At 39.4% G+C, this 24,665-nt stretch overlaps 1 protein-coding gene across 1 annotated transcript in view; it reads right to left on the minus strand.

The window, feature by feature from the left end:
* The window catches only part of LOC131959429 (ankyrin-repeat and fibronectin type III domain-containing 1), a 149,783-nt gene that overhangs the window by 96,098 nt on the left and 29,020 nt on the right, over positions 1 to 24,665 (minus strand). Inside the window, exons 3-4 of the mRNA XM_059324628.1 lie at positions 15,233 to 15,414; positions 10,071 to 10,309 (exon numbers count right to left, since the gene is read on the minus strand). Coding sequence (XP_059180611.1) covers positions 10,071 to 10,309; positions 15,233 to 15,414 — 421 coding nt within the window. The remainder of the gene's footprint in view (positions 1 to 10,070; positions 10,310 to 15,232; positions 15,415 to 24,665) is intronic.

Below are 24,665 nucleotides of genomic sequence, written 5' to 3' on the forward strand. Positions count from 1 at the left end.
ATAGCTGTGACTTCATTACTTTATGGGTCTTAGCCTGCTGAGCCACCAGTCCACAGCCCTTATTGTCAGAGTGGTGTTCGGCATAGGAATGCTGAGCAAACAAAAACACCACTGTTTTATTTTTTAACAAAGTAGCCAAAGGTCTGGCTTTCTCTCTCCTGTTTTTTTGCCTGCCGCTGTGCATTCCAATAAAAGTCTCCATAGATAATGAATGTTAGTAGGCCGTCTGCAGCCAAACCTTGGCTCCGATGGCAGTTATGACTGTCCACTGTGGTGTCTGTGTGTTAGTCATCTCAGGATGAATGAGTCACCGGAGAGAAACCTCAAGCGCCACCCAGGTAACGGGTTAGCCACACACACACATTCACACACACATTAAAAAAAACACAGCACTAAGACGAGTGAGGTGTAAGGCAGGACTTCTATAGTATGGTATTATGCTGCCACCATGTGGCCGCTATGAAGATGACATGCAGCTGCAAAGCCAACAGAACGGTGAAGAATATTATCCAGGGGTCTGGCATTAAATTACAAAAATAAAAGTGAGAGTGACAGGTCTATACACAGAACATATAATCACAACCCGGGTGAGCGGGTAGGTTGGACTGCTACACTGATATGAATGTGTAACATTATTATTATGGCACCTACATACCCTTGGTACCTCCCTACATGTAATAACAATTATTTGGGGAGATTAGAGCTTTTCTGGGGACTGTGTGGGAGTGTACACCTTCTGATTCTATTGTATTTTAAAGCTATAAAAACCACCTTAGCATTTTTATCAGTGCATGTATTTTATGCAACCTGAGCACATAGAATGAGGGGAAATTTGTGTCCGACTTTAAATAAAGTCTTAAAATAAAATGTTATCTTGCAGTTTTTCACAATTTTTAAAACACTAAACATGAATCTTTGAACCAGAAGCTCAGTGCCCGAAACCAATTTATCAGATCATTCACTCTTTTAGCAATTCTCACTCGCTAAAACACTGTTGCAATGTGATGTACTTGTGTTTGAAATGGCAAACACCGGCAGCAGAACCGGAACACGACTACAACACAGCTGTCATGGCGTATACACATAATTGTTTTTTGAATGATGTTATTACAGTTCGTCTTTTATCTTTTGCCACATTGTTCCATTCACAGTTTACTTTTCAAAATAGCTTACACAGCCCTTAACATAAGACGAATGATCAAAAACAGCACAGATTGTTCACCTATCAAACGCACAATTTGTGCTCAATTAAAAATATGCTCTACGTTTTCTCATTTATTTAGATTACAACATTGAAACTATAGCTATCAATATTAACTTCAACCATCACTTCAACCTTTGTGCAGCACCTTCACAGTATTAACTGTCTTTTACACTGAAACATTTGGTTTTGCAATGAGTACACTACTACTACTACTACTACTTAGGGAATGCACTGTCACAGCTCTTTATAATGTGTACACTGAATATTTGTTCTACTGTTTAAAAAATAGCTTAGCTCTTAAATTCCAATCTTAAATCTTAGCTCTTTTTCCACATTAAATGCACATACTATAAGAAATCACACTGACCAGACCAATCTGCTGAGCTCATGTTCTGTTTGCGTCAACCTAAGATATCACGATATCAAGTGCAGTTATTTGCATTACAGCTAGTATGTTATGTATAAGGTCAATTGGAGGAGAGCATGTTCACCAAAAAAATAACACAAAAAATTCCTGCAATGCACTGGAGACAACAGATATTATGCAGCAGACAAAGAGTGCCCAAAGGTGGAATTTTAAAGGCAGTTCAGATAGAAAAGTGCCATTGTGGCAGAGTTGTGATAAAAAGAACAGATGTGATGGGGAGAGAGTAACTGCTTTTTCACCAGGCACTTTATCAGTACAGACAGAGCACATTGTTTTCAATCCTCTTTGCAGCCCTTACAGCCAGTTGATTTCTCATAATAGCAATTTGGGATTTTAGTTAAGCTTATTTGTATGTTGCACAAATAAAAATAAGTCAAATGTAAATGAGAAAATCCTCAGTATGGCAGAGCTCATCTGCTGATCACGGATAGCTAAATCAGCCCTCCACACTGCAAGAAATACAGATTCCAACACTGCAAAAAAAGTCCTGTTTTACAGTATTAGGATGCACTGTAGGATTGCGCTTATATAGTCGTCTTTAGTAGAACACATTACATCAGTCTCTTTTAAAGAGGGAACATCCATGTAAGTAAGATTTGTTGTTACTGCTCTTGGTGATCAAATTAGCACTGCAGAGATACTCAGTCCAGTAAAGTTGCTTGGCACATGAGTACCATGAGTTCATCGAGCTAATTAGAAATGATGAGCCAAGTGACCGTTAGTTGTTGTTCCACTCTTCATTTTCTTCCTTGGAGAATGGTACAGAGAGAGTTAGTGAATGGGACAGAGATAGAAAAAAATGAAAAAGAAAAGAAAGACAGATAAAGACAGTAAGGATGATACCACTGGAAGAAAAAAACGCCTGGAGGAGTTCCCATCACCGTGCCCTCCCCTGACTCGACGTGGGCCACATCATCATTCTAATTACCCCACTAATTACTGTGCTAATGCTGCAAAGGCCTTGAGGCATCCTGTTTTGATTGAGGCCACTGCAAGTCGGCTCGAGGGAAAAGTGAAGCTCTCGAACTGCTGCCAGTGCACCATTCAACATCTGTCATCCCTGGCCTTTTTGGTGGATGCATCCAAGTGTGTACTTGTTGTCCGAGAGATATACACTGTACAGAAACAAGGACATTTTCACGATAATGCTCAACAGGAGCCCCGTCCTAGAGACCCTGGACCCTGAGCTGGTATTATACTGGTGTGTGTCGCTACCAACAACCACTTCACCTTTTAATGACTGTAATCAGAGAATTAAGTGGCTATGCACACTGAGGCCGTCCACTGCACCTCCCTGCTGTTATTCAACAGCATCACAGCAGACACACAAACACACACTGCTCTCTATAAGAATATTCATCAGAGTTGAGTGTTCATGTAATCATGTATCCACTACAATTTTAAGTGGTATGACAATTAAACTCTTTTAGAAAGCATTATTGTGAAAAAATGTGTCCATACATTATCAATTGAGACAGGAAGGATACTTTGGGTTGCAAAGCGACTAGAAAAGCGTTATATAAGTGCAGGTCCATTTACCATCCATTCCATTTACATTTATTTATTCTTATATAAATATTAAATCAAAAAACTTCCTGTAATCTGAAAGTGCTGCGAGTACAGCCAATGCAATCTAATGCCGCATTTCTACACCATGGTACAGCACAGCTCGACTCAACTCGACACGTTCTTTTTTGGTTTTTCATTGGCAAAAGTTGTAGACGGTACATGGTACTTTTTTGGTACCACCTCGGTCGAGGTTATGAGTGAGTTGAGTCAATAGTAGAAGGTGACGTTAAAACCCTGCAGACCCCTGATTGGTCAGAGAGAACTGTCACAGGACACGAACGTGCAATTTCTAAAATAGCCCAGCTACCATCAATAGCTATCGCAAAATTTTATTCAGTTGATCCAGTTTCGAAAAATAATGGATTGCCAAACTATGCCAATACACTACAATTGACAAGTGATTCTATGTTTGGTTGCCAATGAAAGGATTCAGCGTGTCGCATTGAAGGTTCCGCTGAAGATCTTCCAAACCACCAACAATATCGACCACAAAATTTGATTTAGTTTACCCAGATTTTTTTATGGGTGAGCTGAACAACAATGCCATACACTACAGCGCACAGTTGACAAATTGCAGATTGTTCTCTCTTTGGTTGGTGATAGTCGTGTTTTCATCAACAAATTTCTATTCACATTTTGAAGATTCGCATTCGAAAAGCTTGATAGAAACACCAAATTTTGATTAAACTTTCATAAAATACAAATAAAAGTTTTTTTCACTCACTTGAGGAGGTTTTTGTCTTTTTTTAAAAAAAAAAAAGATAATGCGCTAAAAGGAAATGGGGAAGCTTTTTCCGAATAAGTTTTGACGTTGCAAACTTTTAACCCACCTGAATGGCTTAATGACTTCAATGAAAACAGGTAATATCTGCAGTTGGCGGAAAAGAAGACCAAAAAGTAAGATGAGTCGTGTCAAGTTGAACCATTCAGTGGAAATGAGGACATAAGCCACTTTCAGCTCACTGTGCTGGTCAGTTTGGTATAACTGACATAAACACATCAGATCCCCAATGACAAGCTCACTGATGCTGACTCTACACTATCTGCCCAGCATCCTAATAGAGGAAAACCAATATAAATGGAAGGCAGCAGTTGATGGAGAACCATTTTTATCAGTGGTTGGTGAATGAAACACAATCTATCATATCCCTCCCAGTTACTCATGTTAGCAACCAAACTTCAGCTTAGCACTCAACAAACAATAATAACTCAATGCTTCATTGTGTTTGACTCTATTTTTTGATGTATTACATGCACGCCGTCTGACAATGTATCAGATGGTGACTGAGCCAATGACAACAGCACATTGCATTCAAAAAGTGGTTTAGTCTTTAGCACAAAACTGGTTGAAACAGATGGGAAATAAACAACTTAACTGCTGTCGAGCATTGAGCCCATTTCAAACTGTAAAGATGCTTTTGCTTTCTAATGCTTAAGAAAACTGAGGAAGATCTTTCTTGTCATGGACACGGTAGCTTCTGTTCTGGATTTTCAGAATCATTGAAGGTACTTTGTGAGCAGATGGTGAAAAGCAATTGCTTTGCAGAAGCCTTATTGCCGCTCATGGAAATCTTTGAATAGGTCCCGGCAGTCCCTACCTCAGCTTTCTGTTAGAGAAGCAAGAAATGATCGGGTGGTGAGAACTGACAGTTCTGTATCACTTCTGATTCTCTCCATTAAAAACGGGCCAATGCCTTTTCAATATCTGATATGTGTATTTTACGTAAGATGTTCTCTGGCTTTCTTTCATGCGTGTGACATGCATACTTATGAATGATTATGTGAGAGGACACTCTGTGCCTGCTTTCTGGCAGTAGGTTCCAAACAGAGACTTAACCACAGGGAACAGTGACATATCTCTTAAACCAATCCACACAATCCAGAGAAAACAACACGCTGGATATCATTTACCTCACTGGACATACTGGGTACCACTGAGTTTCCTGCCTGTGTTTCATAGAGAAATTAATCTTGTGTGTTTCCTGTGGATATCCGGTAAATAAAGTAAGGAACATGACACATCAAACTATTCGCATTTCCTGGTTGTATAAAAAAAAAATGACTCCCCTTGTTTCATTTAATCGAGAAACTTTGTGAGTCATCTCGCAAACAGAGAGCGTGCCAGACTGAAGTGCTGCAAATCAGCATGAACAAAGCATTATGTAGTTACAGCCATTCAATCAACAGAAATGATACGGTCTACTTTGATTATGTCAGTTACTCAACCCCAGCTGTGTTCGCACACACAAACAGCATCATACATAAATAAAACTCACACACAAACATGCATATTTATAGAGGTAAACACATTTCCACTCTATTGACACTTGCTAAACTCATATATAATGAATCCAAAACGATTAAACAGCAATTTGGCAAGAGTTTAAATCTTGATTGATGGAAACAATAAACTGTAAATGTATTTTGAGGAACATCAACTCAGAAAAAGCTGCCTGAGATTTGTGGCTACAAGCTACAGTATGACTTTTTTCAAATGGATATCTCCTCTGGGTATAATTTGTCACCATCTCAAGATGCTTCCCGGAGCATGAAGGTGACTTCAGATCAGCGCCCAGATGCCAAACCAATACGGTTTACGGTGCGGAAGAGTGTGAGGAATGAGGTGTGACTCAACATGTGACGTTAACAGGTGACAAACTCCGGCTGTTGTGCAGACAGCCATTGTTTTTAGTGTCAAAACAGGAGACAGCCCTGGCTAGATATAGGCCTGATAGTGAAGTCATATCAAGGGCGTAGTTGTTTTTTTTTTTGTTTCAACATTTGGGATGACACATATTAAGCAGGTGGTCTGAGTATTCTTCCCCCGAGAAATTCTGAGCGTCAAACACTTCATTTCCTGAGCTGACGCTGCCAGATGGTTTGTTACATAGAACCATCTGAGAAGCTGTCACTGAAACTGTTTGGGAAAGGGCGGGAACTTTAAAATAGTACTTTGTTGGTGTTTGGATGAACCATCTGTCAATCACTATCTATGTCACCATCGCCATGTTCGTTTTAAACGTCACCTAGTGTCGTAAACGGTAGTCACACACACAAATCACACATGTAGCTGCCAGTGGCTCCTCCATGGATGCTTATTGGTTGAACCAATGGATGTTTGTACACAAACACGTTACTTGAAGCCTGATGAGATGGATTTTCGATTTTATGATCTTGTGTTAATTCAGAATCCAGCTGCCATGCAAGGTAATTAATTCCCTGCCCTCTGGTTAATTTGATGCACCAATTTATGCCTCTTCTACATTAGTGTATGGTGCTGGTCCTGCTTCATCTGTGCTTCATCTTCTTTCCATTGCAACAAATACTTTTGAGTTTGCAGTCTGCCACCTACTACTCTACTATTCCACAGGCATTGTTGCATTGATGAGCCACTTCCGGTTTGTCAAAATAAAAGCCTTCTGCTGATCTCATGTACAGTCATGGAAAAAAATATTAGACCATTGTTTTCTTCAATTTCTTGTTCATTTTAATGCCTGCTACAACTAAAGGTTAATTTGTTTGGACAAATATAATGATAACAACAACTGATTTCTAGACATTTTCCATGGTTTTCTTGATAAAAAAAATCATTATCAAGAAAACCATGGAAAATGGCTAGATATCACCTCTTAAATTAAACTCTTATAAGCTATTTTTGTTGTTGTCATTTTATTTGTTCAAACAAATTATTAACATTTATTGTACCAGGCATTAAAATTAACAAGAAATTGAAGAAAACAATGGTCTAATATATTTTTCCATGACTGTATATATTGAGGCCAATGTGTCCCCTGCCTCCCCCTCAAAAACAGATGGAGATTTTTGTCTTTGCAGGAATAGCTGAGAGAAAGTGGAGAATAATTTATTTTTGTTTTGCGAGACAAAGCAGTTCCAAATCCAACACATGCTATTAATATTTTACAGCAAGAGTAAGGTGTGACCTTCAACACAGAGGATATGGTAAGAGGAAAAGTTGTTGAAGATGAAAGGATGTTGTTACCGTAGATAATCAACTTTCATCATAATGTACAGTGGGTTAGGGGACGGCAGGGCTTTTTGTTTTCTTTCTTTTCTTTTATTGTCATTTTAAGTCTTAAAAGAGAATGGTGTCTGTACTATTTTAGCATATTCATTAATTGTTATATTTATCTATCCGCTAATGATTTGTGCATACTGTAATGTAAACAAGACAATGCAATAACTGACAGCCCTACAAACAATGGTTACATTTTCTCTCCGGCACTCATTGTTTAGTGCATCTCAGCATGTGCTGCTGCATCACTGTTCTGATATTGAGGGATTGTTGCTCTGCTGTGTCCCTGTCAACTGCCATAGTAAAATGCCTCCATGCCGTGAACACTGCAGCGGGCTAAGCTGCTGTTGTTTTTGTCACCATCATTTTCATAAAGCAAGTGTTGCCCCGAAGAGGGTATAAGTGATGAACGACAATGAGCCACTCTGAATGTATTCTCCCTGCATCCATAACCAAAATGCCAATGCAGCTGCTTTTGTTTTGAGGAAGGAAGAAGAAAAGAGACTGACAGAGTCAAACAGAGAGAAGACAGGCAGCATAAATAAATCCCTACTGTGTCTTTCTCCTAAGTAAAAAAAAGAAGACATTTTTTAAATTGAAAAACAGGGAAGAAACCTCAACACTGCTGCCTTATATAACCTGTCTTTCTGATGATCTGTTAATATGTTTTTATGTCTATGTTTTCCACCTGGCTGGCAAAATTGCAATCCCCATGGAGCAGCACAAAAAGAGACACTGAATAAGTTGGATAAGATGCTATATTTTAATATCATAGCACAGGAATAATGTTTTATAAGGCTTTTCTAATACTGCCTCTAATGCTGCGTGTTATTACAAGAAAAGTTTTCGTGACATCTCACCCCAAAACACACACGGCAGGTCATCAGGTCCAGTGCCGTCCCCATTGCAGCAACAGAAGTGTAATAAAAGCCTATATGCACTTTTTTTCAGTCCAGTGATGAAGCTCCAGGTCTGATCCACAAAGTACTCCAACTCCAAGAGATGTGTCAAGGACAATGTGATGATAAATGAAAAGGCCTTTCACGCTCTGACATGTGAATTTCAACTGAAATCCAGACGATTCTTTCAACTACTTGTGTCTAAATGAAAAAACGATTCCTTCATCCGTGCAATATTTCTTTTCTAGTCACATTTCAGACAGCATGCATCCACATCCAGCACTAAACTACTCCCACCAGAGTCTCCCCCACCTATGCCGGTGTCCTGTTGCTCCTGTGTGACACTGGAGAATCAATTACAAAGTTCAGACTGGTAATGAGGTCTCCAGTTACTTGATCTAGTGACCAGGGGACAATAAAGAGGTCTTCAATCTTTAATGCATAGTCACCAAGCCTGCTGTCTGGTGTGTCTGGCACCACTGCCCCCAAACAAATCTAATGAAGCAGACACTAAGTGTATTAAAATTATAACAAAATGACACACATTAAAATTTTAGATTAAATCTAAATTAAAAGCCACAATTAAGGAACAGTTACATAAAATATGGAGAACTAGACCAGGGCCAAACACTTTCAAAAGCTGTAAAGCTGCCAGCAGCTCTGTGTTGCTCAAGTTGACACCTTGAGTGATGGTGTTGTAATTGTTGAAACTTTATAATTGGAGTAATAATTGTCCTGTGTAATTATTGACTTAGTTTCAGTGAGATCAATGCACAACCAAAATGGTTTGAAAAATCTTAAATATATAGGGGGTAAAAGAAATGAGTAAAAAAGACACAAGAAACACAGTGAGAAAGTAGCCGTGTTTCCATTTGAAGCAGAATTTTTTAATTTCAATTAAAGAAAATGTGAATTAGGGACATTTTCATCAACTGGTTTAGAACTAATAAACAAAGCTACATAAACATACTTTCGTCACAAGATGGCAGTGTAATGTTTTGCTGTAGGCTAATCTGTCAGTTAACAGTAGAAGAACTAGAGACTGCGCAAGAGAGAAAAAACAACAAAAAAGAAGTTGCTAATCAGATAACTTTGGCCACCATCAAGAGAAAATGGACAGAATTATTCAGTAATTGGATTCAGTTTGGCAAATTATAATTGTTCTTTCACATCAGCTCGTCTTGACCGGCAGAGCGGAAACAGCTGATCACTACATTAGACCTTATTAGGTAAAATCGGTTTAGGGCATGAACTATTTCAATCGAGGGTAAAACTTGTATGCACATTTGTTGTGTGTTTGAATGGGTTTCCATCAAGCTTTTCTCATGTGAATCTTCAAAATGCTTCTGATGCAATGATTCTTGTCTTTTTTACAGCAGGTCAGAAAACGTAGGTCAAGGTCAAAACAAGGTCTCATATTGTTAAAAGTAACAATACCATGTCATTATAAAGCAGGTCTAGGTGCTATATTATTAATGTGAAAGTATGAAAATGCTCAATCCATTGAGAAATGCCTTGTGGGAAGTCGAACTGTGAACTTAACTTTGATAACACCATGAGAGGGGGGTACGTGTAAATGACCTTAGGTCATGTATAAAGTTAGGAAGATAGGGCTGCATTGGGTCTTACTTTGTTGTATTGTAAAAGAGCCATTCGGGATTATGCGGTGTATGGAATTCGAATGTGCTAATAAAACCTGCTGAACAGAGTATTGTGTGCCTCGTGTTTGGCCAGCTCACCCATTAACTTAGTTCAATCTACAAAATTGCCACGACATTCCCCAGCTGCAATGATGATTCAGAGATGCTGAGGCATGTGGAAGACCGGAAACACTGACCAATGAGAGCACAGACTGGACTGGGCTTCTTCAGGAGGAGGTAATGTGTCTTTGTACATGGATGTATGTGTGAGCATGTGTCAGAAAAGGATCAGACTTACAAACTTTCTCTTCAGCTTGCCCTTGCCGCCACGGGTTGGCTTTCCCTCAACTGCAGTACCAGAGGTGAAGTCCGAGCCGATGTCCAGGTGGTCATCTGCTGAGACGCTCTTGCGGAGGTAGGCAGCTCGCGCCCGGAAATGGGAAAAGGGAGACTGGGAGCGAGGGCGTGCCTCGGTGCACCCACCGCGTTCAGGCTCGTCTTCCCCCTCCATGTCATCCTCCAAACGCCACAGCTCCCCTGGAGGAGAGCAGAAAAATGGAAAATTGTGGGATTAGGGGACAGTCAGGAAGGAAACAAGGAAAAAGAAAGACAGGTGAAAGAGAAGGGTTATACGTGAGATATATGTGAGCAAGACAGATTGGACAGATAATGAATATTTATTTCCACAATTACTGCAAACTGTCATCCACTGATTGCTTTCATAAAACATTTCCTGAATGTAATCAAGCTCCCTTTAAAAGTGGAATATTTTACACCCAAACATAATTCTCAGCCTGCCTTCTTAACAACTTGATTATGATTCCATACGCTCGAGAGACATTTTCGTTTTTCTGCAGCTCTGACATGATGGCTGAGCTTTCCTACTCACACAATAGAGATGGATGTGTGCTGTCAGAACGTTGCTCTGCAGCACTAATCACCGCCGACTTCCATCGCTCTGCATTTGATGTCCGTCAGACTGCCTGTCAGCGTCCAACGCCTGACTAACAGCACTCATAAAACACTTAGTGGTCTTTCAGTTACTTACCTGATGCATGCTGGGTAAGCTATAGCAACTCTGTCCATCAGGGAGAGGGACTTTGACAAGTCAGTTCAATGGAAAAAAAGCAAAATGAAAGGATCTTTTGAGCTTAAAATACAGACGTACGCTCACACTTAACTATCATAAAAAAAAGTGATGCCCAGTGGAATGTAAATATAGAAAGTATCATACATATTTTTTAATAAGTTATGAACTAAATAACCCCATTCTTTTGAATTGAATAGTATTTATTTTGATTTGATTAATTTGTTATTATTATTGTTGTCTACATTTTAATTGTTGCTTGTCAAGTAGTTTTCGTTTTTTATTGATCTTAATATGTTTGTTTATGCATATTTTTATTTATTTTCCCCTTCTAAGCCCCTTCAGTATTAGATTCTTACCCACCAAGGTTTTGGAGTGACTATCCAATATTTTGTGTATGAAGACACATTTATATTAGGCCTTAGAATTGCTTTGTATTGACATCTTTTATTAAAGGATTTCAACAGTAGGTCTTTTGGCAGTGACCGTCTTTGTGAGTACTTATGAATGATCTTCAGAGTGTAAAATATTACAGTATCAGTTCCACTGTCTGAGCAGCAGCCAAAACACATCTGGCCTCCAAGACTGAGCCAAATAACACTGCAACCAAATGACTGGGAAGGTACTCCCAGTGCGAGATCTGAGGCGAACTTGTCACTAATATGGGATGTCGCTGAATAGAATGGAATGGAATAGAATGGAATGGAATGGAATAGAATAGAATAGAATAGAATAGAATAGAATAGAATAGAAAAGATTAAAGTAGAATAGAAAAAAATAAAATAGAATAGAATGGATCAGATTAGAATATAGAATAGAATAGAATGGATTAGAATATAATAGAATGGATTAGAATAGAATAGAATAAAATAGAATAGAATAGAATAGAATGGAATGGAATGGAATATAGAATAGAATGGATTAGAATATAATTGATTAGAATAGAATAGAATGGAATGGAATGGAATAGATTAAAGTAGAATAGAAAAAAATAGAAGATCAGATTAGAATATAGAATAGAATAGAATGGATTAGAATAGAATAAAATAAAATAGGATAGAATAGAATAGAATAGAATAGAATAGAATAGAATAGAATAAAATAGAATAGAATGGATTAGAATAGAATGGAATGGATTAGAATAGAATAGAATAGAATAGAATAGAATAGACACACCACACTTGTTGGACATTCACTAAATCTGTGAATGAAGAGTAGCTGGGTTGTTAAACAACTTTAATTTTTTTTCGCAAAGAAAAAGTTTTCTCAACAGAGAGGGATTATGAGAGAGAGGGAGCAGTGGACGGAGGGAGACATCATGGTCGATGACAGTGGTTGCTAGGCAACAAGGAGCCACGTGAGATTGTGTCTCTCAATTTGATATTTGCAACAGAGCAGCAGTAGAGCGAGGGAAAAACAGACAGAGAGACAGACATAGACATTCAGACTCAGACAGGTAAAGCGAGGACAAACAATGGAAGCACTTGGGCAAAATAAACCAATCACAGGGAATGTCATTAAGTCCAGGACCATTACAAGTAGTAATAGTAAAGATTTATGGGTTTAAAGCAGTGAGGGCTGGCGCAATGCTCTTCAACCAAAGTGGGGTTATTAAGGACAATACATTATCTTATTCAAACAAGAATTTGGGCCTGTGAAGGGTAAAGAGAGTTGGCAGAGGGAGGGAGAGGTAGAAAGTGATTCAATTCTTCTTTCATGTTTTCTTTTTTTAAAATTGTATTCATTAACTTGAACCACTAATGCTTAATGGAGTGCTTTAAGGTTTTCTGCATTAAAATGTCTAAAAGAACGACATATGCTATGCGTTTTGTAGAGTTCTCATCTCACATCCCAAATGTTTCCAACAATTTTCAAACCTTGCTTGTCAATGATGTCATATCCACTTAGTGTTAATGTTGTCTGCCAGAAGCTGTCACTAATTGACTTGTTACCCAGCCTCAAGCCACATTTTTACGATCTTGTTTTATTCAACTATATATTTTTAACCGGATGAAAGGTTTAAGTCATTGGACGTCTGGATCTTAAGTCATCCGATAAAACAAGCTGAGCAAACGTTAGCAGAAGCCGTCTGTGTTTTCTGCTATTATTTGCCAGGTCCATTTGTTTTGGAGAAGAGGAGACCTCTGAGGATAATTCAGCTCCCTGTAAAAACCTGCTGAACGTCTGGGTCTTCAGTTATCTGAGGGACAAGCTGTCTGCCAAAACAGCATTTGAGAAACACTAATTTTTAACGTGAAACTGCTTTATACAGTGTTTTTTTACCTGTTTTAATTGTCAGGTCTATTTGTTTTGGAGAGGAGGAGACCTCTGTGGATAATTTGGCTCCCTGTAAAAACTCTTAAATGATGAACACTGAAGGAATCTGAGACGGAGGAAGCTGACTGCAGATGCTACAAGCTTCAGCTGAACCATACTGAAACTCCCATGCATTTGATATCAACTGAATTTCAAAAATAGGTATTTGAATGGAAGCTTTCTGAAAAATGTGCTTAACCAGTTTTTCTGATGCTTGATAGTTTATTTATGGTCAAAATGAATTTCCGGCTGTATGGTGGCTCTGGAGTTAGCACATAAAGAAGGTTTTGAGTGACTGTGTTGTTTTATAACATTGTAAAAACTTTGTGCTTGTCTGAGTTGCTACCTCCTGTGTTGCTGCCTGTCTCTCTGTGAATCCAGTGGGACTTCGGTTTACTTCAAGTGGAAAACTTTGTCTTATTTTAATAAGTTCCTTTTCTCTGATGTTTGCAGTTTCTTTTCTGTCTTTGTAAAGTTGTAAATTTCTTTCCTCTCAAAAGCTACACAAAGGACAGAGTGCGGTTTTAGGAAGTGGAGGGCTGATGGTGTGAGCGTGTGTGTGTATGTGTGTGTGTGTGTGTGTGTGTGTGTGTCTTCTCTTGTATTAAACATCACAAATAAGGATGATAATAACGCAGCATTTTCCCTTATTCCACCACTTGAAATGTGACAATTCTCATACAACATCATCCATCTGGTGGCGGTGCGGAGCTCTGATCCAAGACGAGTTGTGTGACGTCAATCAGCAGTGACAGACCACTGTTGACGGTGTGTGTCAGTGCATGTGAATGAGGAAAAAGGTTGTGTGAGGATGTCTGATGCGACGACTGTTGGCTTGCTGTCAGCTGCAGTGTCTGTCCATGTCTCAGATGTGGTGTTAAAGGGTCGGAGAGAAGATTACTTTACAAATGACCCACTTTGGAAAAGTGTGAGAGCTGCTAGAAGCAGAATCAACTGATGTTTAATTATCCACTGAGAAATTATGAATGTATTAAATATGTAGGTCACTTTTGAAACAGTTTGAAAACAAGCTCCAGCTAAGGTTTTTACATCCCTACGAAATGTTCAGATGAATATTTGGCTCTATTTTTTGTTTTTATTAGTAATTTAGCTCATGTTCATTCAAAGTTTTTATGGAAAAGCTCCTTTTTGATCTGCATGAATACAAAGGTCTACTTGTAAGGTTTCCTTTCACATAAATTCCACCTGTAAATGGTTTCAACCTTAAAAAGAGCCCTCCATGAGATGAAAGCTATCTCTGTCAGCAGGTTACAGCTCCAGCATTCTCCATGACATGTTTCCTTCTCAGGGGAAGGAATTGTGTTTGATTTAAAAGCAAGAGAGAGAGAGAGAAAAAAGAGAGGATGTATCTTTTTTGCACACACTCCTGCACAGGCAGAGAGCTGCTGTGTGCTCTCCATCAGGTGGAGCAAATATCAAAGAAGCAAAGCGTTGGTGGAAGTCTAGGAAAGGGAAACAGGATATGTTTGACATATCTAAGGACTTAAATTTAAGCTTTAGTGGCCTCGTTCATCTTGTGTCAGCAGCATGAAACACTTATCTGATCGATAGTTTAAGAGGCACACACATTATGAGTTAAGGGGTCAGAGAAACACACTCCCTTAAACTGAGTACGTCAAAGTGCAGGTAAGAAACATTTATCTTATCTGCCTGCTTACAGGAGTATTGCTATAAGGACATAAAGTGATTGTTGGTGGACGAATAAGAAACTAGTGCTAAAGCTAAATAGTCCCATTTCCTTCGGCATAAGTCAAGACAGAGACAGTCGTTCCAGGATGAAAAGGAGCGACAATACCATAATTGTGTGCTGAAGTGATTTTGGGAGAATTTACTCAGGCTTTGTCGAAATCGGATTAGCGATTTGTTAGAGACATTATGGGAACAAAGGAATAAATAAACAAACCAAGGAGATGAAAGAATCTCACAGACGCAGACGATTCTACAAAGTCGCCTGCTGCTGTTTGGGTAAACACTTTCCCCAAGCAATGAAAATACTGCTGTATTTGTTTAGTCGTCGGCATCCACTTTATCTTTACCTGCAGGTGGCAAAGTGCAGGCTTTTGGGTGGCTGTCTTCAGCGGGTGGGTTCTTTCTGTGAGGAGGACTCCCACCAATCAGATCAGACTGATGGACCCTGGAGACTGTAGGAGACTGGGGAATGCTGGGGAGAGTACGGGACTTAGCCAGTATGGGTCTCTGCAACTTCCTTTCCAGTGACCTGGTTGGAGAGCAGAAATAGTCAATGACATGGAGCTTTTATCACAATTACAGCTTATTAAAATCCATGAAAACTAACTCCATCACTGGAAGCACATTAAAGGGATAGTTTGGATAGTTTGAAGTGGGGTTGTATATAGTACTTCATGCATAGTGAGTGTGTTTCCTGCACGCACCCAAAACACATTTTAGTCACCTAAAAATACATTTTAGAATATTTTCACCACTTTAACTTGTCATCAGACAACACTTTCTGACAGGGAATTGAAGCCTTTATATCCAGCTATGCTTTCTTCAAACCCACCAAATTCTTTTGAAAAAACAACAACAATTTTACCTTGCAAAACTAAAAAAAAAAATGTGTTTCTGGAATACCAATGCTAATTTTTATTTTGTTTGGTTATTTTGTTATTGTGTGACTTTGGTAAATCTTAACGAACACTTAAACAAAACAAAGTTTACACAAACAAGCTAACCGATCAAGGCAGAGGTAGAACAGCAAATCACCTGCATTGCTCGGTAAAATTACTGTTTTTGTCAATGGAGTCTGGTGTCTTCGAAAAGAGCATAGATCAGGCTTCATTTCTGATTTTCAGGCGGCTAAAATATGCTTTGCTGCTGCCCCCGCCTTCAACAGTTCATTGCTTGAAGCTGCTTCTCCAAACTGGGGGCGTACTTACCGCCATTAGTGTAGGAAAATACACTGACTACGAATAAGTAGCTATTTTAATGGTCAGTATTAACAGAAGGAATGACTTCTTAAAACAGAGTTAACGTGTCTTTTAAGCTATTACTGTGCAATACAATACCAGGACTTTAAACACCAGGGTACACACACACAAACCACACTGTTAATGAGCACCAAGAGAGCAGCTGCCCTGATCAATAATAAAATTGCTTCTACCTCAGCATAATCAAGCTGGAGGCCATTTGGAACACAACCAATAGAAATTGCTTTTTTTTATAGTGGTTGATACTTCATGCTCCCGGCAGGACACTGATCAATAGCCACAATCACAAGATCAGCTTAATAGCAAATTGGTGACAAGCCACAACATGGTCAAATAATCCACATACATCAATGATGAGATGTGAGGTGGGTTTTTTTTATGCAAGTTATATTTTAAAAGGAGACGTAGAAGGGTGTTTTTTCATAATTACTACAAGTACAAAAAAGCATTTCTCCTTGTTTTACCACATTGTTGTTTCTTTTATAAGAAAAAAAAAACATTTTAAGCAAGACATTGACACAAAAGACTGTTCCAATCCCTAGATTGCCAGTGTTACATTGCACTACAACTGATGGGATTAATGTTACATAAAATCATCCCTAAAATCTCTGTGTCTCATGTATAATAGAACTGAGATAAAAACCTGAAAAAACAATACTGATCCACTCCAGCGACTCCCCCCTCCGACGCCCCTGCTCTGATCAGCCTGATGTGATCAAATTAAATAAAACGTGGACAGCATTAGAGACATTAGAGTCAGCCTGTCAGAAGTGGAAAATGACTGACCTCCAGACTGTTGCGTGACAAGTTTGGGTACAGAACAAGCTGAAAATCAGTCGAGGACATGCGAGCTGCGTTCCCCCCGGCTGCAACCTGGCTTCAGTGAGATTAGAAAACAAATGTAGCGGGCTGATACTAAGATATGAGATTTATTTGTCTCAATTTGATTTTGACACAAGCATTAGTGGCACATTAGGACACTGCTACTGACAGAACAGTGTGTGCAGATACAGCAGTATATCTATAAGCTTGTGTCTGAGTGCTGTCTGCTAATGTCTTCACATGTAATTGTTTTTGTTTTGTTGCACGTCACATATTCCTGTTTGCTCATCGTGATTGATCACCCCAACACAAAAAGAGTCAGATGAGAAGATTGATATCTCTCCGTCCATTAAATATGGAGCTGTAGCCTGGAGACAATTAGCTTAGCATAAAGAGTGGAAATAGGGGGAAACAGCTAACCTGGCTCAGTCTTAAAGTATCTATATAATAAACTACAAGATGTAGTATTAATTATGCACTTGACTGTTTCATGGTTGGGAAAGGTGACTTGACAGTACTGTAGTACTTTAGTCCAGCCTTGGTCTCAAATCTAGTCGTGGGACCACTCTTTTTTGAAGTCTTGCTATTGTCTTGATCTCAAACCAAGGCTATTCAATTTATTCCTAGCTTTTGAACCCGGATCAGCTTTAAGGAACATTGCCTGATTGGCTTTGTGTTAGATTGGTTTGATGTAAGAAGACAGATCAGTTGTGTTTCTAATGCTGTATAACTATATTAGCATTGGAAGGCCACTGTTGCCTTTTATGGTCACGAATGGGACTTGATTTGCTATTGACTCTGTCTTGACTTGGTCTCAACTGCCTTTAGACCAGGGGTGGGCAATTAATTTTCCCAAGGGGCCACATGACCAATACCACAAAGGTTACAGGGGCCGGACCAAAACTCTGAAGTAAATTCTGCTCAGTATTAATTTAATCGCTTTATAAAATACAGTAAATTATCTGGTTTTGAGCTGCTACTGATAATAATAAATGTTATGATAAGACTGTTAATGTGGAGTAAATCAAATATAACATTAAAAAGTAGTAAATACTCCAATCACTATATCACTTTTCCATTTATTTTAAACACAAATGTAAATGACATTTAGCAAGGTTCCTATTGGTGTTTTTGTGTTATTTAGCTTGTTTTTCATGTTTGTACATTTTCTAGGTGTTTTACAATGGTTTGATGCTTTTATTTAAAAAAAGGTGCTGTCCAGTGTGAAACGGGTGCTTTAATTTTGAAAGGTAGTGACAGGAAATAACAGGTGGAACGGTTAAATGAAAAACGAACGGTAAATAATAACGAGTGCGTCGTAATTAATATAAAGTTGATAGAAAGTATCTAAAAGGCTTCTATAGTGGCTGACTGACAGGACACAAGGTTTGTCAAAACTTATTTTATTCTGTCATATATATTAGTGGCTATATTTGTTGTCTTAACTATAGTAAAAGTGCTTGTTTGCTCAAGTGCTAATGCTAAAGTTTGCTATCGTTTTCTTACGGTGGATTCACAAGGTGACCAAGGAATTTATTAACTTGTTAATTTATTAACTTTATGCAAAAAGCAACAGGTGTTTTTGACAAGGTACCTGGGGTAACTCAGTTATAGCCTACGTAAATCGCCTTCAAAATAAAAGCACTGCGATTGTATTGATTTCTAATTTCTGGGTAACCTCACGCGGGCCGGAAAAGGACAGGCAACAGGCCGGATGTGGCCCGCGGGCCGCCTAATGCCCAGGTCTGCTTTAGACTCTCTCTCTCTTTAGTCTTAACAAGATCCTAGTTTCCCCCTGTTCTCCGTATTAATGCTAAGCTAAGTAGCTAAGTTACTGGCAACTGTGGCAATACAAATTCACGTATGACCCAATGATTATAATCAAATATAATTATCCTTAGCTGATGTAAAACAGCCACTTCTATTAGCCTTTCATCTATTCATCTAATCATATTGGATTCATTAAATGCTTAACTTTACAATAGCAGATTATCAATCAGTAATTCGTTAATTAGAATCAAATGATGCAGCATCATTCAGCTGTACATGCATTACACACTGAATTGCAGCCATATTCGTGCCATTATTAACATCATTTTACAGACAAGTGCTCTTGAGTAAAACTCTAAATGCGGCTGTGCTGGTGTGAAATACTCCAGTTCTCTTTTAACTCCCTTGGATGTCTGGCTCAGGATGTATTTTCAGGCTTGAGGCTATTTATCACTTGGGAGCTATCAGGTAAACCGACAGCCGGCTCTAAGTCAGCACATCCGCAGGCTTGAGAAGCAAAGTACTGACATCTGCCCGCTGTCAGCGAGTAAACTACTCCCCCGATAGAGAAGGTGGGTGTTGCAGTTGTGAATATTTGACCTGGGATCGGAGAATCCCTGGATGAGATTCAAAGCGGAGACATGGAGGACACGGGACTGCCTGATGATGAATAATGCTTTTGTATTGCTGAATATCAGAGGAGAAGCTCATAGTAACTGTATACATGAAGGCCGAGCACACACACACACACACACTTTGATGCTAATAGAAACAGGCAGGTCTCTCACTCCTCAGAAATCCATACCGACTTGCATGAAAAAGCATTTGCCTGAAGCACACATAAACACACATAAACACACACACACACACACACACACACACGCATACACAAAGTCCTCACAGTTGGCATACGATGAAATAACTCAGGGGCCACAGGTAAACACATGCACGCACACATATACAACTGCACACATGCACAAACACAGTTGTTGGCCTCCCACCAGCACATCATGATGATGCCACACTGGGCTGAACAGGCGGCCCAGGCCACTCCGACAATTTGGGCCGCACTCATCCTACAAACCTGTTGCTAAGCGACTCTTTGTACAAAAACAGGGCGAGAGGAGAGGAGAGGAGAGGAGAGGAGAGGAGAGGAGAGGAGAGGAAAGGAGAGGAGAGGAGAGGAGAGGAGAGGCTTATTTTTGCTTCCAATCAGCAATCGGCATTTTCAAAAACAATGTCTTGCCCTGAATTGTAAGCATGGAGTGTAGCGCACATTTTTCTGTTACCAAATTTATTATCTCTGGTGCTGCAGTCAAGGGAGACAACTCACTTTATTTATCGGAGTCTGTGTGTGCAAATGTGTTAAAATATATCAGAAAAAGAACAAAAAAAATATGGGTAGGAAGACGAGATAGCAAAAGAATTATAAGATAATGGAGTGATGGTGATGGGTGAAAATACTTTCAGAACAGCCAGCAAACCACAAACATGTTCCGCACAAGCTTGGACAAATTCTGTTCACTTTTTTTTTGCTGCGGGCTAAAATATGCTTTGCACCCACTTCCACAGATGTACAGCAATTTGTATTAGTGACCTATTTAATGCTAAAAGTAGCACATGCAACCCCTTGACTCTCCTCTGCTGTGTGCTGTAAAAGCTGTAAGTATTTGCAACCCTGACACTAAACCTTTCTGGACAGTTGACAGTAATAAATAAATACAGTAATAAATGGTGAGTTTATGCCCTCAACCTTGACTTAAGCTGCTGTATAGATTGTGACATCATCATCAAGGCATGGCTAAATGGGAATCTGGCTGCAGGTTGTTTAATGGTCCTTTTTGCTTAGAAATAAAGTAAAATAAGTGAAGTGACCCTGAAGTATCTCAGTGGCAGCCATAAAAAGAGCAGGTCAAAATTATTTTTATGCTAAAGAAAGGTGTTGGCATTCTTCTCCCCTTTAGTATAGGATACACTGGATCAACTACTCACAAGCTTTTCACACCTGAGCTGTTTGGTCAGCTTGAAACGAACTCTGGTGCGTTTTGTCAGATATTCAGTTGTTTTTTTGCTGGTGTGAATGCTCAATCGAACTCTGGTGCTGACTAAAGAACCGCAAAAATTTGGATCACTGCAGGTGACAACGCACCTGGGCGGACAAGGTTGTTGCAGGCTAGAAAAATGTCTCGTGGACAGACGTGGTCTAATGATGAAGTAAAGGCCCTTATCGAAATATGGATTACATAACACAGTTGCTTGTGGCTACATACAAAAACAACAAACAGATCAATGCCACATAAAAGTGAAAAAACTCAGCAAACAATACATTAAAGTCTGTTACCTGCCTTGAAAAAGTGTCAGCTCTCTCCCTCACATATTCTGGCCAATAGACCAAGGACAACGTCAACAGAGTGACATTGGTTTACAATGCTTGGTGTGCTTGATAAAGCACAGTGTGGAAGCAAACCAAACCAAACTTCACCACTGAAAACCACCGAGTCCTTTAAATGTGAAAGTGATTTAAGATGCTTCTAGCTTTAAGATCTGCCACCATGTAATAACATGGAGTAATTACGTAGCCAAGTGTAAGTCTAGTTGGTGCATTTTTTTCCTAAGTCCTTGAGAATTCTCCTTCACATCTTTCCTTGACCCCATGGTGTTTTCCATTGACGTCAAGGAAAAGCGGCTAGGAAGAGACTGTCTATGGTAGCAGGATGAATGCAATGTGATGGTGAATGCAGCTGCTGTAGTGAGAACTATCCATGGTGCTGAATCAACTTCTAAAACACACACACACACACACACACACACACACACACACACACACACACACACACACACACTCCTTTTTACTCACATACCCAAATAATGTGTGTGACCCAAGGACGGTCTATTAAACTATCTTTAGTACAAAAGGCAGAAGCCACAGACTGAAACGATTCAGACTAATGAGTACTATATATCTTTTTTTATCTTTTTTAAAATCCAATCTTAAACATTCTCCTGCTGCTGCAGCATTAATGAATGTTCCATTTATTAATGGAGTCATCTTCTAAAGCCAGAACAATAGCAAATGGTTGTTCATTCATAAGACAAACTGACTGCTTGGTAGTAAGCCATTAATTAAAAGTCTTATTCGGTATTCATATGTTCTTATTGGGTTTGAATGTGTGTTTTGGGGGTGAGATGTTTTATCACCATGCTACTTCGAACTACTTCTTCTTATCTTTCTTTTGACACCTTTTTTTAATACATTTTTTTTCTTGGAAATTAAAAACGTAAGTAATCTACAGATAAAACCGACCAATGATAGCAGTTGCTATTTTAGTGCTGAGTAAGGAAGACTGTGACAAAGCTTGAAAGGATGGGAGAAGCAGGACTGACCCCATGATGCAAAAGGGTATGAACGGATTAACCTCTGTCTTTATTGGCCAGTGATTTAGTCAACATTTGTTGAGGAGCCAGGGGAGTGAAGAGATTGAATGAAGCGGCTTTGAGCAGCTTAAGTGACAGGCGGGTGCAAAGGTCAGCCATTGTGGAGTTGCAGACTGATCACTCTCCATTACAGATTGATGGATATAAACTTGTTCATTGCAGCTTCATTCATCATCACTCATCATTCATTATGGACTGACTGACTTGTCACCATTCATAATGGCTTTGACCCAGAGTAAGTGATGAAACAGTATTTCTCTTTTGGAAGTAAATTTGGGTGTAATCTACTGTATAAAATGTGAATTTGAACGTCCAATCATTAGAAATTAGGACAGAAATTCCACGTTAGAACTTTCGTGTTTTTACGTGACATGCAGGTCACCTAAGTGCTCCAACATGCTTGGAAAGGGAGGGGTATTCAGTCGGTCTGCAATCACTAGGAGCCACTAAATCCTACACACTGGACCTTTAAGGTGGACTTTGTGGTTTTATTGTAAGATAATCATGATGTTTAATATGGGCTAAAGTCCTAGTTAAAAATGTTACAGATATCTGTGTGAGTGACAGCTTTAAATGGTCCAAGTGTGTAGGATTTTGTGTCTTCAAGCGGAGAGGTTGCAGATTAGATCCCTTTAAAATCCTACACACTGGTCCTTTAAGACCAATGGGGGCAAGTACTGTACAGTGTGAGCTCTTGGCAAATCTAAATTTAGATCCAAGGTCATTAATTAGTTTCAGTAGATGGTGGCAGGTGACATGGCTCAACGAAACTGGAATGTTGGACGATATGATGTTGAACTCATCTTTCTGCTCCTGTTCAGTCAGAAGCAGACGAGACAGAGCTCAGCTGTCCTAGTTCAACATCTACAGAAAGACTTGTCGCAACTCTGATTCCCCCCAAAACCCCTCCGGCTGCTTCTTGGTGGAACAGATAGAAAAAGCATGAGAGAAAAAGGGGCAAAGGAGAGGGAAAGAGAATGATAGAAAAACAAACAAGACGGAGCAAAAAAGATGGGTTGAGATGGACGGGCGTAGGAAGGGGGTGGCTTGTGAGAAAGAGACAGTGAGTGGGAGAGACAGAGACAAAGAGACTGTGGGGATGAGAGAGATGCTGGATTTGTGATGGCAGGGAATCTGAGAGCTTTTTTTGCATCGCACGTCCACCCACGTTAACACTTGTTCTGCGAGTGAATGATATGAGATTTGATGGGCATTATTTCAAAGTCTAGAGTAGTGGCAGGTTTTTACACCAGCACTCAGATTTGTACTTTCCTGGTTATGTAATCTAACATCAGCTCACATGCAATTTAATAGAATATGTGTTAAAACTTCCTTTTTAGAAGGCTACTGCAAATTGGCAGGACTCTAAACTTGCACCCCAAGTTTTTTTTTACAGCAAGCAAAACAAATAACATTCTCTGTTTGAAATCAGGACGCTAATTGCAGCACTGTGACAAAAGGAAAGAACTTGTTAGAACTAAGCAAAACAGTGCAAATTAAGTTTCCCAGGTGTGAAAAAGCTTATATGCATCACACAGTTAACTGGGTATAAAGAGTGTTGCATTAAAACATGCATTCAACAGTCTCCTTGCACTGTCCTCGGCAGGTGATAAAACATGTTGTCACACATACTTCTAAGGTTATTTCAACTGCAGCTGCAATGTCAACTCTTACTACAGGATGGTGGTATGAGTTGACATTGTATTTGCAACATTAAAATTGGTACTTCAAATCCCCCACACAATCTGGCCACTAAACAATTTCCCTTCTTCTTCACCTTCTGTCAATCTGCCCTTGAGCAAGGCACTTACAGAAACCTCTCAATTATCTGCTGGCATTGTTTAAGTCTTTCCTCCTCCTCCACACCACATGCAGCATATTGACTTTATTTTCCCCATTTCTATCTATGGAAAAAGCCTCAGTATCCAACAGTGCATCAGTGGGAAGAATCCATAGTAGCCAGCATCATGCCTGACAGCACACAACCACCGCACCTCAACACTTATGTAACATAATGGCTCACATACGCACACTGTCACACGCTTACATGCACACATGTATACAAACACCTGTTTGAAACACATGGATACTCTGATAGATTTACTTTTTTTAAAACAATATTCACTTCCTGTTATATATATATATATATATATATATATATATATATATATATATATATATATATATATATAACATTTTGTTGCAAAAAGAGAAACACAAAGACGCGACAATGTGTGTTTACAGCAATTGAGACAAAGTGTGCCATGCCCCCATGTATCCTGGAATACCTGTGCACAGACACATAGACATAGACACACATAGGTTACCTGGCCTCTGCCACAGTGCAGCAATAACTGCCACTGCGTTGCGAGCTCCTGCCCACCCGCAGCTCCTCTTGTGACTTACGCCGATTAAAGTAGTCTGTGAGTTTCCCAAAACTCGCCATCTTTCCTCAATCTAGTCCCCTCCGCCTCCCTCTCTCCTTCTTTCCTTT

The sequence above is a fragment of the Centropristis striata genome, chromosome 21 (genome assembly GCF_030273125.1).
Source record: "Centropristis striata isolate RG_2023a ecotype Rhode Island chromosome 21, C.striata_1.0, whole genome shotgun sequence".
Taxonomy (NCBI): domain Eukaryota; kingdom Metazoa; phylum Chordata; class Actinopteri; order Perciformes; family Serranidae; genus Centropristis; species Centropristis striata.